General features: G+C 36.2%; 2 protein-coding genes across 9 annotated transcripts in view; one reads left to right on the top strand and one right to left on the bottom strand.

Annotated features, from left to right (window-relative positions):
- LOC114311679 (putative hexosyltransferase MUCI70) overlaps positions 1-1,030 on the bottom strand; it is a 6,568-nt gene extending 5,538 nt beyond the window's left edge. For 2 of the 3 annotated variants that reach the window (XM_082868229.1, XM_082868231.1), the window contains exons 1-2: positions 850-1,006; positions 533-658 (exon numbers count right to left, since the gene is read on the bottom strand). In XM_082868229.1, the coding sequence (XP_082724355.1) occupies positions 533-614 (82 nt within the window). In that variant the 5' untranslated portion in view covers positions 615-658; positions 850-1,006. Of the gene's footprint in view, positions 1-532; positions 659-849 lie in introns of all 3 variants that reach the window. The other variant, XM_082868230.1, reaches the window with a different exon arrangement.
- A 50-nt stretch (positions 1,031-1,080) lies between these two features.
- LOC114311681 (chromatin-remodeling complex subunit) lies at positions 1,081-5,537 on the top strand. 6 transcript variants are annotated; one of them, XM_028257838.2, is made up of 4 exons: positions 1,081-1,297; positions 2,571-2,745; positions 2,924-2,991; positions 4,670-5,003. In XM_028257838.2, the coding sequence occupies exons 2-4, from the start codon at positions 2,571-2,573 to the stop codon at positions 4,799-4,801; spliced, it is 375 nt and encodes a 124-aa protein (XP_028113639.1). In that variant the 5' UTR covers positions 1,081-1,297; the 3' UTR covers positions 4,802-5,003. The 6 variants fall into 6 exon arrangements, with proteins under 6 accessions (XP_028113639.1, XP_082724365.1, XP_082724362.1 ...); XM_082868239.1 differs by lacking the exon at positions 4,670-5,003 and adding an exon at positions 5,202-5,537 and having other exon boundaries at positions 1,149-1,297; XM_082868236.1 differs by lacking the exon at positions 4,670-5,003 and adding an exon at positions 5,199-5,537 and having other exon boundaries at positions 1,149-1,297.
- The last annotated feature ends 8,704 nt before the right edge of the window (positions 5,538-14,241 follow it).

Raw genomic sequence — 14,241 nt, 5'->3', positions numbered from 1 at the left:
TTGTGCCTCCTCAAAGATCCATCGTACATATCTATCATCTATCTATTTGTTCTATTATATAAAGCACACAACTCAGAACGATTTTGAAGCTTTGTCACATTTTTTTCTTTTCTTTTGAGAATGACCTTATTGTTAACTGCTCAGTAAATAACTGACTGCCAACAGTTTTTAAGTTCAACCCATATTTCTCATTCATCAAATGGCCAAGAAAATTAAATAAAAAATTGCAAACGTGCGTTTGCATTCACCACTAGTTATATAAAGTGTACAACCCATTTGGTGTGAACATTTTCTGTTTTCTGAAACTTGATTATACCTTCTTCTTCTTCTTCTTCTTTTTTTTTTTTTTTGTTTTTGTTTTTGTTTTCTAAGCATGATCATAAAATTCTTAACTCCTAACACTTTCTTTTTTCAAAATTATAATTATGTTAATTTAAAACTTCACATCCGGTAAATAACTGCTAAATGATTTTCAAATTCAACCCATCTTCCTCATACATCAAACCACCCAAAAATTAATATGTAAATTTACCTTTGGTTTGGTGGTGTTGATTATTACGTTCTGGTCTCCGGCTTGCCCGTGAAGAAACGGAGCGTTGGTAATCGTTGTCCATATTCACTCGCGAATTCTCATTATATCAAACAAAACATACAAACCCTACATCAAAACAAAGAATGGTAATTGTTCAATGTGACATCAAATAAAGTTGGATCTTTCTTCCAATAACGACAAATAAATAAATAAAGAAAACAAAAACTACAAAGATAATAAGTGCCAGATCTGGGAAACTAATATAATCAAAATCAATGTATTTTTCTTTACAAGCCATTGAAAAGCATAAAAATTACCAAGTAGATGATAAGTGATAGACTGAGAATTGGATGTTTTTCTGGGTTCACTACTCTCTTATCTTGAATGAATCCTGAGACTGAGAAGGAAAAGAGAGAGAGAGAGAGAGTGAGAGCAGTGATGATCCAAGCAAGAATTCCAAATTCGAAGAAAGAAGAGGATTGATTAAAACGACGTCGTAACATCACTGGACCGACATTGCAGCGTTTAAAATGACAAATATGCACCTATGGTGCTGATTAATTTACAAGGACTTGTTTGGCTAACGAGGAACTCACCTCTTCCATAGCTTGTTTTTCCAACACAGAAAATACTGGCGGTCCAAATAAATTGACAAAGTTTCTCGATTACAATTAGGGCAAAATCATATTCAGTTTGATCAACCCCAAATTCGAAGCGCTCTCTCTACGGTGACAGCTCCGGCGACCGGCCAGTAGCCAAATTCAGGTACGCGCAGACAAGTTCTGCGGAGGCCGGCGACTTGCTGGAATTTTGTTTTGTCAAATTTGTGATTTGCGTGCTAAATTCTGTTGGTGGTGATGCTTGATGTCTGTCATTCAGTTGGTTTTTTTTTTTTTTTTTTAACCGGTGTCCGAGCTAACTTATCGATATGATTATGCATGTTGTTTGAACAGAGATTGTGTAATTCTTAATCAATTAAGGATAGAGAGTGAGAAAAAAGACAAGTCTTCAGGTGATGTGGGAAAAAAAAAAATTGTATACATTTAAGAAGAATGGTAACTCTTAACTAAGTTTTACATTTTAAAAAAGAGTAATGATATATACATAAATTTTTTTGTATAGAATAATGTGATTTATTTTTGTTTTTTCATTTTTAATTGAAACACCCACTATTATTTTAAGAATTTCAAACAATATCATAGACACATCATCTTGGATATGTCTTTTTGAAAACAAATTTTCTGTTTATAAATTATTTTGACACCATCATATTTGTTTTTTAACAATTTTAGCGGTGCCAATTTGCGAAAGTTTTTCCAAAATTTTACACAATACTATAATTTTAGTGCTGTCAATTTACAAAAGCTTTTCCAAAATTTTACACAATACTAGTATATAATTTTCTAACTAGAGAATGCATGGGTCTGCCCCTGGTTGTTAAATGGCTTTGTTTGTGCAAAAAAAAACAAGGGTTGTGTGCATTTAAAAAAAAACGAATTTGAAAATGTATAGAATGGTGAATAAGTCGGATCTTCTAAAAGGGCTTGAATGTACAGTCAAATTTTCATTCACCAGTTGAGATGGTTATATGCCACGTTTTGATCTCTATATTCCTAGATTAATCGTTAAACTGTTGCTTTATGCAATGCAATTATGTTTCATTACTTTAGAAAACAGGATTTTTTGTTTGGTAAAATTCTTAGTTTCCTAGATGAATTGTTAAATAGTGATTTTATTCAAGGCAGTTTTGTTTCAATAAATCATGTTATGGTTGAATCAGTAACCCTCGACTGGTTGCGGTTCTGGGTTTAAAAACATTGACCTCTATTCTGGCTGTTTCCTTGCCTCCTAGAGCCCCAGCACCCCCTCCCCGCCACAACAACACCAGTGATAAGTGATAAGATGTCAGGGTTCTGAATTACCTCTGCAATAATTTCTCAATTATACATATGTGAATTTTGCATATGAATGTGCATGAAGATATACATATATACATATAAGATTGATGTTAAGTGAGCATAGTTTGTTTGTCTTGCAGATGGAGCAAGAAGTCATCGAAGCAGATATAGTGTTGCCCACTCATCTTAGTTTCAAAAAGGTTCAGATGTATGAGAAGTACCCGAAGGGACAAGCGAGGGGAAGGCACTGGAAACATCTCAAGCAGATCATCCAAGCTGAAAATTACCAGAACTATCCCCCTGATGAATCCAATTGTGAGTTCTGAAAACACATTCTATTGTACTTTTTTCTTCCTAGTTAGTCCCTTTCTAAAAGCTTAGACTGACATTTCATGTCAAGCCTTTAAACTTTGAGTGAGATTACTTTCGGAAAGTTGTTGTGTCAAACTTTCCTTGATGGAATTTTTAGCCCTTATGTTCATCTTGTTTGCAGATGTTAATATAGAATCACCACCCTCTATGCATCCATGCAAAAGAATTTGTGACATAACAGGATATGAGGTATGTCGCTCTCTTCAAAAGATGTGGTTATTGTTATTTCTTTCCGCTTCATGGGAATATATGCTAAAGTTGGTTGTTTGATGTAACTGGAATTGTGCTCTGCGCATTTCAACATGGTTCCATTATTCTTGAATGTTTTGTTCTGCTTCGCCAAGTAGGGTATAAATTAGTTTAGCTGACTATATGACAGTATTTTTTATTTTTTTATTTTTTTATTTTTTTCCGGCAAAATCTCCCAAACACCCCCAATACTCCACCCCTCCCAAACCCACCCAAACACCCATGCCCCTACTAGGGCTTGAACCCCCAACCTCCCCTGTGAAGTGTTTGGGTGATGCCACTAGGCCACAATGCCATTGGCCCTAAAGTTGGTTGTTTGATGTAACTCGAATTGTACTCAGCTCATCTGTATCCTGTCGAAGTATGCTTTTTTCAGTTTAGCTGCGCTTATGCTTGTTTACGAGTCTAATCTAGCAGTACACTAGCTTAGACATCCAGAGATAAAATACGTATGTTAAAAACAGCAAACCAATTCTCCATCTTTGTTAATATAGAAATGGCATTATGCAATCAGTGATAGAATGATCTTCATGATGACTTGAAGTTTAGAAAAGAGTGCTTGTTATGTCAAATCTGGATGAGGAACTCAACTGTTCCTAGCATTGCTCATTTCAGAATTAAAATAACAAAATCACAAGACAAAAAGAAAATTGAAGCCTATTATTCTATGATACAGTCGAAACTTATTTTTAACTATATCGTTTGAGATAGAAATTGTACTGGAGAAGATGAAATAGGTAAGACTTTTGGACTAGATGGCTATTAACTTATTAAGGCTTGAAAATACTTAGGTGTGGAGGGGGTGTCTTGGTTAACAATGACTCAAATGAAATATATTTTATGTTACAGAAAGTTATAATATATTATCCACTGGTTTGAAGCAAGCCCGGCCCTGAGATTTTTAGGGCCCAAAACCGATAATCAACTAATAAATTTTTAGGGTTCGTCACATTTTTTTGTTTCATTGAATAAAAAAAAAAAAAATTGAAAGTAAAGGACAAAAAATTTGTGTCAAAATCACAAAAAATACTTAGTATTACATTACAATAACTAATAAGTATCGCTTGATCCTCAATCTTCTTGTATTTTTCAAAGCAAATAAATTAATCATACTTGCGTAATCTAATTTTTTTGCAAAATCATTTTCAATGAATAACAGTGCTAATTATTTTAAATAGACCTTTCAATTTTTTAATGGATCAAATTAATTTAAGTTAATTTGGGCCTTCCTTAATTTTTTTTGGACTTAAAATATACTTAATATATTAGACTAAACTATAATAAGAGACTCCTTTTTTGGGTCTATTTTCAATGGATAACAATACTAATTTTTTTGAATGGCTTTTCAATTTTTTAATGGGTCAATTTATTTTAAGTTAATATGGGCTTTTTTAAATTTTTTTAGACTTAAAACATACCTAATTTATTACACTAAATTATAATAAGTGGGGGTCTCTTTTTTTAGTCTTTTTTGAGAGGCCCTAGGCCATGGCCTTGTGGCCTATGCCTCAAGGCCGGCCCTGGTTTGAAGCCATCTCATCTCATTACTTTTGGTATTAATTGTTTTATCCACCATTGTTTCTAAATGAATGGGGACAATTTTTAATTTCACATGCAGGCACCTTACTATGATCCAAGGACTAACCTCCGCTATGCAAATGCTGATGTGTTCAAGCTCATAAGATCACTTCCTAATGAGTATGTTCAGAGGTATCTGTCTCTGAGAAATGCGGCAGTCGTTCTGAAGTAACTTCCAATGGTGTCAATGAAGCCTTTGATGGGCACTGCATTTTTCTGTAAATTAATTATTATGAAAATTTGAAGTAGGTCTTACATGGAGTTTGTTTTTGTTTCTTTATGGGCCACTTGGTGTAATGTGTGTTAATGAGAGAAATTTTAGAGCATTATTGACAGATGGGGTGCCTAATGAGTAATTGTGGTGGTTAGTGAGATGATATGGTGTCGGATTTGTTAGTTTGCTTTCTGGTCAAATGGTCTCATTGTAAAAGGCTGTTTTGTTAGCAGGTCATGCTTGATTTGTGAATGGATTGATATGATACCATGCCTCTAGAAGACTCATTTGCCGATCTTACCCCAGCCATTTGACTGATAATGAGTCTGTTTAATGTCGTATTCATCAATTTAAGCAGGCTTGCTCAAGGAAAGAATTCATGCCCAGTGTAGTTCTACCACTGTGTCTGACGTTTGAATCTTCGTTGGTGTCCAAGCTTAAAAAGGGGGTGGCTAGGCATTCGAATCCAAAGTCTGGTGTGCACCCTAATATGGTTGGGGACACAACAAATTGTGGTTGCTGACCACATTGTCATATCAAGTCACATCAAATTGTAACTTTAATTACACTGGGTGATTTGAGTATGGTTTATTTTTTATTTATTACAGAAAGACATACGTATAAATAGATAAAAAAAAAATGATGTAACAAAAAAAAAGTCAATAAATAGTTTATTTGATTTGTTCTCAAGCAATTTTATTTTTTAATTTAAAAGTCAAAAAATCATTAAAATAATTAAGGGTCAATTACGCCTAGTGAGAAAAAGATTGGAAGTTCTAAATATAGAGCTCTGAAGGAGTTCTAATAAGTTGATTTTCACCCATGATATGATATTTGTGCTTTGTTTTTTGTTTTTTGTTTTTTTTGAGAAAATTTGGCTATAAATCCCTCTTACTTTCCTTTTATTGTTAAAAGGATCAAGAAAAAAATTATATTTTTAAAACTCTCTCATAATTATAAAATTTTGTATAAAAGACAAAATTTATTATTCAAATATTTATCAGATTATTATATCCTCAACTAAATCTTTCTTAATTACCATCTCAATCTCTCAAGGTTCGTGTGATACACCTATTGCTTATACATAGACGATAACGCCATGGCTAGGGTCTCAAGTCATCAACAGCTGGGAAGGTCTCTTAGCCAAAAAGATCTATCAAAAAATCATGATGGCAGTCAGCTTTTTGCACTAAGTGATGATGAAGCAAGAGATGGTCATTTTAGTAAAAATATGATTGAGAAGACAATTCGGACAGTTTATATGCAGGAAAAGGCGGAGCATCCTTCTGGGGATGATGTGAATAGTGGGTTGTATGAAGCAAGCAATGCGGAAAGAACTTAGATATGCTGTTGATGAAATCAGGATGGAACTTGAACAAGCCATGGATAGAAAAACCTCTAACGAATCTCTCTCATACGACCGCTCTCCAAGAGAGAGAGAGAAAGATTGATTGTTGTTTTCAATTGATTTTTTTTTTTTAATTTTTTAATAGATCTAAGAGTAAAATTTGAATCTGATTCGTTCATTTAGTAAGTATTTTATTTTTTGTAATAGTAAAATTTTATTTTAGTTAAAAACATGTTGATTTATTTAACAATATAAAATTTTACTTTAAATCATAGTAAACTTTATTTTGATTCATAGTAAAATTATATTTTCAGAATAAAATTTTACTCTGAATCAGCGTAATAAACTTTACTCTGATTCAGAGTAAAATTGTACTTTCAGAGTAAAAGGTTACTCCAAATCAGAGTAAAATTTTACTCTGAAATACACTGTGAGAATGACTTAATAGGAGAGTTGATAGATATGAGAGTAGTATAGTAAAATAAATAAGTTTTAAAATATTAGAGAGTTTTGAAAGTACCTATATAATTCTTGTCATTTTAAAAGATAAATTGGACAATAAAAGATCTATCACCAAATTCCTTTTTTTTTCCACTTTATTACATTATGAAATTCAAATTAAAGTTGTAAATTTAAAACTCTGTATCATTTCCCTTTTGTTTATGCATCAGGGTTGTTTTGAAAAGTTGGTAAAAAGTTGATTTTTAGCTTTTTACCAAGTTTTTTGACTTTTTTGAAAGTGATTTGAGAAGTTGGTAAAAAATTAACTTTTTGCTTTTTAGTTTAATATTTATTTATGGTGTCAAATCAAATTAAAATGACCAAAATATCCTTACCTAACATAAGAGATTTATTTTTTTATTTTTTTTTCATAGGCCATAATTTATAATTTTATGACTGCGTTTTTGACACTTCTCAAAGAGATTTTATTGCATTTTTGACAGCTACGTTTTTAGATATTTTATCCAAAAATATGATTTTTTACTATGTTTCCAAAATGACACTAAGTGGAAACTGTTCTGGAGTTTCAGTAAAGTTGAAGAGTTCAAACTCTTTCTCTGCTCACTCCCTCCTCTCCTCTCCTCTCCTCTGTCTTTCTTTTCCCTCTTGTCTTATCCACCCTCACTCTCTCTTTCCTTTTTTCTCTCTCTCACTCTCACTCTCACTCTCACGGTCTCTCTCTCCTCTTCCGTTTTTTGATTTTTATTTTTAGGCAAATTATACTAAGACCAAGTTTGACATCCTTAAAATAATTTATCTTTTTATTTTTTTTATATTTTTTTATTATTTCACTTCTCTATTTTTCTACACATCTTTTCATAAATAGACAAAAAATATACTTATTTAAATCATCTTAAACAACTCCTAATAATCCTGTGATATGGGGATTATATCACCTTAATATTTGACATTTTAATTATAATATTATTGACCTTAAATTTTGAATGTCGTTTTAAATAAAGAGAATTGAAGATACTGTTATTCTATTTCAAAGATAAAGTTATTAATTTGATAAATTATAAATTAGTTTGATAAAAATAAATATTAAAAAATTATTTTTGAATTTTTAAAAATTATTTTTAGTCATCAAAAATAAAATTATATAAAAATAATAAATCTTTTACTTTTTTATTTTTTTACCAAATTAATTTTTCGTATGTGTTTTAATGATGATCATGTAATGGGTGATTGTTTTTGTTTATTTTTTAGATGATTATAATGTAATAGATGATTGTATTTGTTATTAATAGATATTTTTGTATGGTTATTATGTAATGGATGATTATTATGATTTTAATATGTAATCGATATGTTTAATATATGAAATGTTTTTAGTTTTGGATTTTTTGATTTAATGGATTGATTTAATAATGATATCAAAATTGTTGCCATGCTTGACTTTTGAAAAAATAGAAACTAATTTAAGAAAAATAAATATCAAAAAATATATATTTTAAAAAATTATTTCTACCCTCTCAAAAGATAAAATTATATAAAAATGATGTGTTTTTAATTTTTCTTCACCAATTTAATTTTTAGTTTTTTAGAAAATATTTGTGAAAATCAAACCAAATAGAGCTTTATAACTAAAAAAGTTTCAACATTATTCATTAAAAAAAAAAAAAAAACTATTACATTCAGGCCTCGTTTGGGAACAAGTTATTTTAATAACTTTTTAATTTTTTGGCTAAAATATGAGGTAAAAAAAATTAGTATGTTTGGGATGACTTTTTGATTTTTTACGAAAAGATGTGCAAAAAATAGGGAGAAAACGAGATCTTTGATTTTTTAGTATAGGTTGTTAACTTTTTTATTTTTTAGTAACTTTTTGACTTTTAAGTTAAAAAGTGATGTTGTCAAACGAGACCTCAATTAACATACAAGTTAACCAGTAAAAATAAGTTGTATCACGACTTTACCCTTGAAATTGATCGTTTGCAAAGGAAATATCTTTGATTGTCCTTATTTGAAACAATATTCAAAATTTAAGATCAAATGTATCATAATTAAAAAGTCGGGACCAAAGTAACACAAGTTTCAAATTACAAGAACTGCTAATATAATTCGCCCCTTATATTTTTTAATAAATGCATATAATTTTTAATAGTAGGAAAATGTTATTTGTAACATTAATCATAAAATGCGTAACTTTATCACTAATTAACGCAACAAAATGTCCATAATTTTATGGTTAATGTTACAAAAGTTTGTGACTTTATTTACGACATTTTTTATTACGTTACTTTGTAATGAAATTACATTTTATAGTAAGAATGCATATGATATACACCCCTAAACGGGTGCACACTATAATAGAATCCTTTTTAATATATAAATTTAATTTTTATAAAATTGATATCTTTAAAAAAATATGAACGATATCTTTAAAATGAGATTAAAGGCAAGTTTAGTAATAAACTATTTTGGCAAAAAAAGGCCAAAAAAACAACTACAAAAAGTTAATTCTTTTCTCTATTTTACTATACCTTTTTTTTTATGTAAAAAAGTAAAAAATCAATTAAAATAATTAGTTCCCAAAATAATACTAATATAAAATATATAAATTAAAACAATATAAATAAAAATAATAATTTATAATAAATAAATAATATACATTTTATTTTTATAAAATTAGTACCATTGACAAAAAAAATATAAAATATTCATAATTTTTAGGATAAATTACAAACATATCCCCTTTAAATTTACTTAAAATACAAATTACTTATGTGATTGTAGATAATATATTTGTGATAATTGGTTATGGTCACTCATTTAAAAATTACAACCTTTTGATGAATGTACGCTGATGATGTTGTAATTCCAACGGAAGATGGGTCGGACTGATCCACACTTATAACGGCTTTGTTGGTCTTGAAGCCCACAGAATGTGCCTGCAAAAAGGTCCAAAGGGGGAGGTAATCCCCCGGTGAACCCTCCGACGATCGAGTTAGAATATGATAGATTGATTGTGTAGAGAGAGAAGAAGCGAACGAAGAACTTAACCTTTTTGGCATCTCGAAAGCTTCCTTATATCCTTTGCTTATCATTTCTTTATCCTTTCCATCCTGTCTTGTTGGCCGAAAGTCTATATTTTAGCCTGTATCGTTCATGGTGAGTCTGCATCCTCCGGCGTGGAGGGGTTGTCGCATTTAATGCTACCAGAACCTCATTGATGGCCGATGTATGGGTGCAATAACTTTGTAGGATCTTTGTCTACCTACATGGCTGATTCATTGCCCGATATGTGTTTGAATGCTATTGGTCCTGCTCCATTATTGGTTTCTCAAGGTTACTGGGCTTTAATATCCAAGCCGTGGGCTGGGGCTTGTGTCCAGACCGTGGGTTGGACCCTCTTGAAGGCCGATCAGTATCAGTAGTCCCCTAGTCCCGAGTATAACTTTAGCCCAACGAAGGGAGTAGTTGGGGCGGAGGTAGTAAGGTGAGCCGCAAGGGTGACTGACCAGGAGATGGGCTGATCGAGTAGGGTGACCGACAGTAAGGTGGGCCAAGGGAGGTGACCGACCGGGATGTGGGCTGCCGAACGGAGTGATCGATCGTAAGGTGGGCCGAAGGAGGTGACCGATCGTGAGGAGGGCCGACCGGGAAAGGAACCGAGCGTGAGATGACCGACTGCAAGGAGGGCCAACCACGAAGGGGACCGAGCGTGAGATGATCAACTGCGAGGAGGGCCGATCGCGAAGAGGACCGAACGTGAGATGACCGACCGTGAAGAGGGCCGACCACTAGGTGATCGAGCGTAATGACCGACCGTGAGGTGGTACGAGGGAGGTGACCAATCATGAGGTGATCAAGCATGATGATCGACCGTGAGGTGGTCCGAGGGAGGTGATCGATCGTGAGAATGGCCGACCGCGATGAGGACCAAGCGTGAGATAACCGACCATGAGGAGGGCCAACCGCGAGGTGATCGAGCGTGATGACCGACCGTGAGGTGGTCCGAGTGAGGTGACCGACCATGAGGAAGGCCGACCACGAAAGGGACTAAGCGTGAGATGACCGACCGTGAGGTGGTCCGAAGGATATGGCTGACCGTAAGGAGGGCCAACCGTGTAGGGGATCGAGAAAAGATTGACGGTGCGTGGGGCTCGAAAATGGGAAAAAGCACATGCTGATGTGAAGTGAAATAGACGGGGAAGAGAAAAGAGAATTAGTGGAGTGAGGAATGGATCATGGCTGTACACGTGGTACAAGAAGGGCCGCTAATGAGGGAGACGAATAGAGTATAAGAGGTAAGGGGGGTTGGTAAGGTGGGATGTTGAAAAGGCGGGGGTTGTATTTTTCTTCAAATTTTCAAACCGGCAAATTTTAACTGCGATCCTTGGAAAATAGGTAAACCTTGGGCTTTTGGACTTGCGCATTTTACCTACTTGATTACAAAAAACCAACACATTCTAGACTTAAGTTCCTTCATTGCATAGGATTCACCTGTCTGGCATATCGCAAATTTTCTTGCCCCCGCAACTGAAGCAATAGTTAGAAACGTGAAAGAGATGGCACAATATAAAGCGCCAGCCATAGGAGTGGATGCGTTAGGAGAGAATGATAGGGTGGAGCTAGTGGAGCAGTATAAGGCGAAAAGGCGGGTGGAAAGGGGGCCGGAGCGGCCCCTGGGGTCGACAATGATTTTGGTAGTGCAACCGATTAGCCAAGTGGCGCTAGATCACAGGCATACGAAGGCGGACAGATCCACTCTAACAGCAGAGGATCTGGAGGAGTTACGCAGTAGATACCAGATTCCGGCCGACATAGAGTTGAGGCTACCAATGACGAATGAGAGAGCATTGGACGCACGACCGATGGAATTCGCATTGTATGAAGAGGCGCTGTACGGGGGACCTAAGGTTATCTCTCCCACAACTAGTGGTGGATGTGGTAAACCGCCTAGAGGTAGCCCCATGATAGCTTATGCCGAACGCGTGGAAGATTCTGTTTGCCTATGCAATCGCGTGGCCGCGGGCAACCGAAAGGGAGATGATGACGGTGGATGAGTTTTTCTCCTGCTACAAGGCGTCAGGGTAACATGAGACATGGGTGACCTTACAAGCCATAGTAGAAAGGAGATTGGTGGCGGGACTGTCTTCGTCGGTGAAGGGTTGGTGGCCAAAGTGGTTTTTTGGGTTAGCGAGCGGTGGAAGAGAAGCGCATACAATTTGGAAAGTCCCCACCAAGTAGTGGGAGCCAAAGTTAGATGCCGAGGTGGAGAAGAGGGTCAAACAGATGAAGGACTGGAGGGAGAAAGATGGGCTAAAGTGGGATGACCTCGTCCAGCTCCTAGCCTTGTTTGCCTTGAATTTGGGGCCGCAACCAGCCGAAGGAAATCCGACGCCAGAGGAGATGGAGGCGAGGAGGAAAGCTTAGGAGAATAAAGAGGACAAGTGAGATTTTGCAAGGGCAGATAAATATAAGGAGAAATAATTAGGCCTAACGCCAAAGTTGGCTGTGAAGAAGGCGGTCAGACCACGCCCCAAGCCATTAGAAGAGAAAGACTTGACCGACTTTGTGCCTTTGTGAACGCCAGTCGATCCGCTAAAGGAAAGAAGCAAGAGGGAGGTGGATGTGGTATTGAAGAAAAAGAAAAAAAAGGTGGCTGTAGAAGCGGGTGAAAGAGGACTGGTGGGGAAGAAAGTGAAAGAAGAGGTAGTGGAGTTACCCCCGAGTCAGGAGAGGGAGACCAGGATTCGTATGGGAGCGGAGAAAGGTTTGGCCAAGTTCCTAAGTGGCCAAGTGGTGAATGAATCAGGCGAACAAAAAGGGTTGGCAGAACCCGACTAGTCGGCCGATCTACCCTCTAAAGACGTGCCCTTACAAGATGTGCCCCCAAGTCAGGAGCTATGGAGAGAACAGACGAGTGAAGCAGAGACCAGCACCACGTTGAGGACCACCATGCATCACGTTCGTGTGGTGGTTGGCTACTTAGCGGGTGATAGGGGCGAAGCTAGGGTCGCCGCAGATCGTCTATTAGGAGTCGTTGAGGACGCGGCCTTGCGGAGTATAGCCCAATTTACAAGGGGCGACCTCATGAAAGGGTTCTGCTCAACTTAGATAGAAAGCAACGACCCTGGCGGCGGCCCTACTAAGCAAGGCAGTGGGGGCCAAAATGGAAGCAGAGCTACTGAAGGCCCAGCTGGAAAAGGTGCGAGAACAATTATAGAACTTAAGGGCGGAGACGGTCGGCTGGAGGAAGGCAATGTGGAGAGCCGGCGCAAAAGGCCTGACCTATCCTCAGAAGGTGAAAAAGATGGAGGTCTTGGTGGTGGTACAGGGTTACTTAACTGAGCGTTCCAGGACTGTATCTGCAAAAAATTTGTTAAAATGACTTGTTACTAGAGTTTGTAATAAAGTGAAGTTATAAAACTACCCAGTCTGGCTGAGGTTTTGCTTAGCTCAGTCTGGCAGAGCTCTTCATGCTCAGTCTGGCTAAGGCTTGGCTTAACTCAGTCAGGCTGAGCTCTTTAGGTGCAATCAGGCTGAGCTCATGAGGCTCAGTCTGGTTGAGGCATTGGAGGGCTCAGTCTGCCTGAGGCTATGTTTAACTCAGTTCGGCTGGTGATCCCACCGAGTTGAGGGCGTGGATATATTTTTTGGAGAGTAAATAACTCTTATTTTGTTGTGATTCCTTTTGCTAGCCAAGGGCTATAAATGTATGGGTCCGTGAAACTATTTTTGTGTAACCTAGCTCAAGCCTTGGAAGATGTAAGCCCTCAAGAGCATTTTATTTGTTTTTGGGATTTGATGTTCTATATGCTATAGATTTATGTATTTTATATCGTTGAATATATAATTCGCATGTGGGACTTTTTGTACAAACCTTATTGATTAATGGATGTTGGTTGATGTACCTAATTTATGTTGGATTAGTTTAGGGAGTTACAACTTGGTATCAGAGCTACCGAGTTTGAATACTTGGGGCTCGCGAGAAGTGGTTGTTTTGCCACAGTGGATTCATTTCACATGATTAGAAAACGTTTTGTATTTCGTGATTATGTGACTATATGGGTATAGGATTAAACTTTTGGGATGTTATTTGTGCCTATTAAATTTCTTGAGGTCTTATTATAAGGGTATTTTATCAATACTCGTTCTATTAAGAATTCTTGGCTTTTCGTAGGACAAATCTCTTCACAAAAGATTAATCCGTATGTGCTTACGTGACTAAGTGCTTATGTGGAGTGAATTGAATTGTTTGTGTGGTAGAACATATATAGAATTGTTGTAGTCTAACGTGTGAGGCAAGTTGCGAGCACATTTGGAATTATGTGCTAAATTGTTTATCTTGTTCCTTAATTAGGATGTCAGGAAGCGGTCAAACCCGTGGTGGCAGAAGTGGAAGGCGTGGTAGGACTTGCCGGGGTATGCATGGAGTGCTGGTCCATAAGATTCTGGTACAAGAGGAGGGGTTGGGCTAAGCTAATATGGCCGAGCACGTGGGGCAAGCGAAAATTCTAGGGTAAGCAGGTCAAGCCGCAATGAGGGCCCTAGCCCGAGAAATGGCGGGGGCCTTGAGGAAATCAATGAACATACTAAG

This window comes from Camellia sinensis, chromosome 5, assembly GCF_055761805.1.
Source record: "Camellia sinensis isolate YWXY chromosome 5, ASM5576180v1, whole genome shotgun sequence".
Lineage (NCBI taxonomy): Eukaryota > Viridiplantae > Streptophyta > Magnoliopsida > Ericales > Theaceae > Camellia > Camellia sinensis.
Note: the sequence above shows the minus strand (reverse complement) of the source record. Positions and strands in the feature narration are given on the sequence as shown.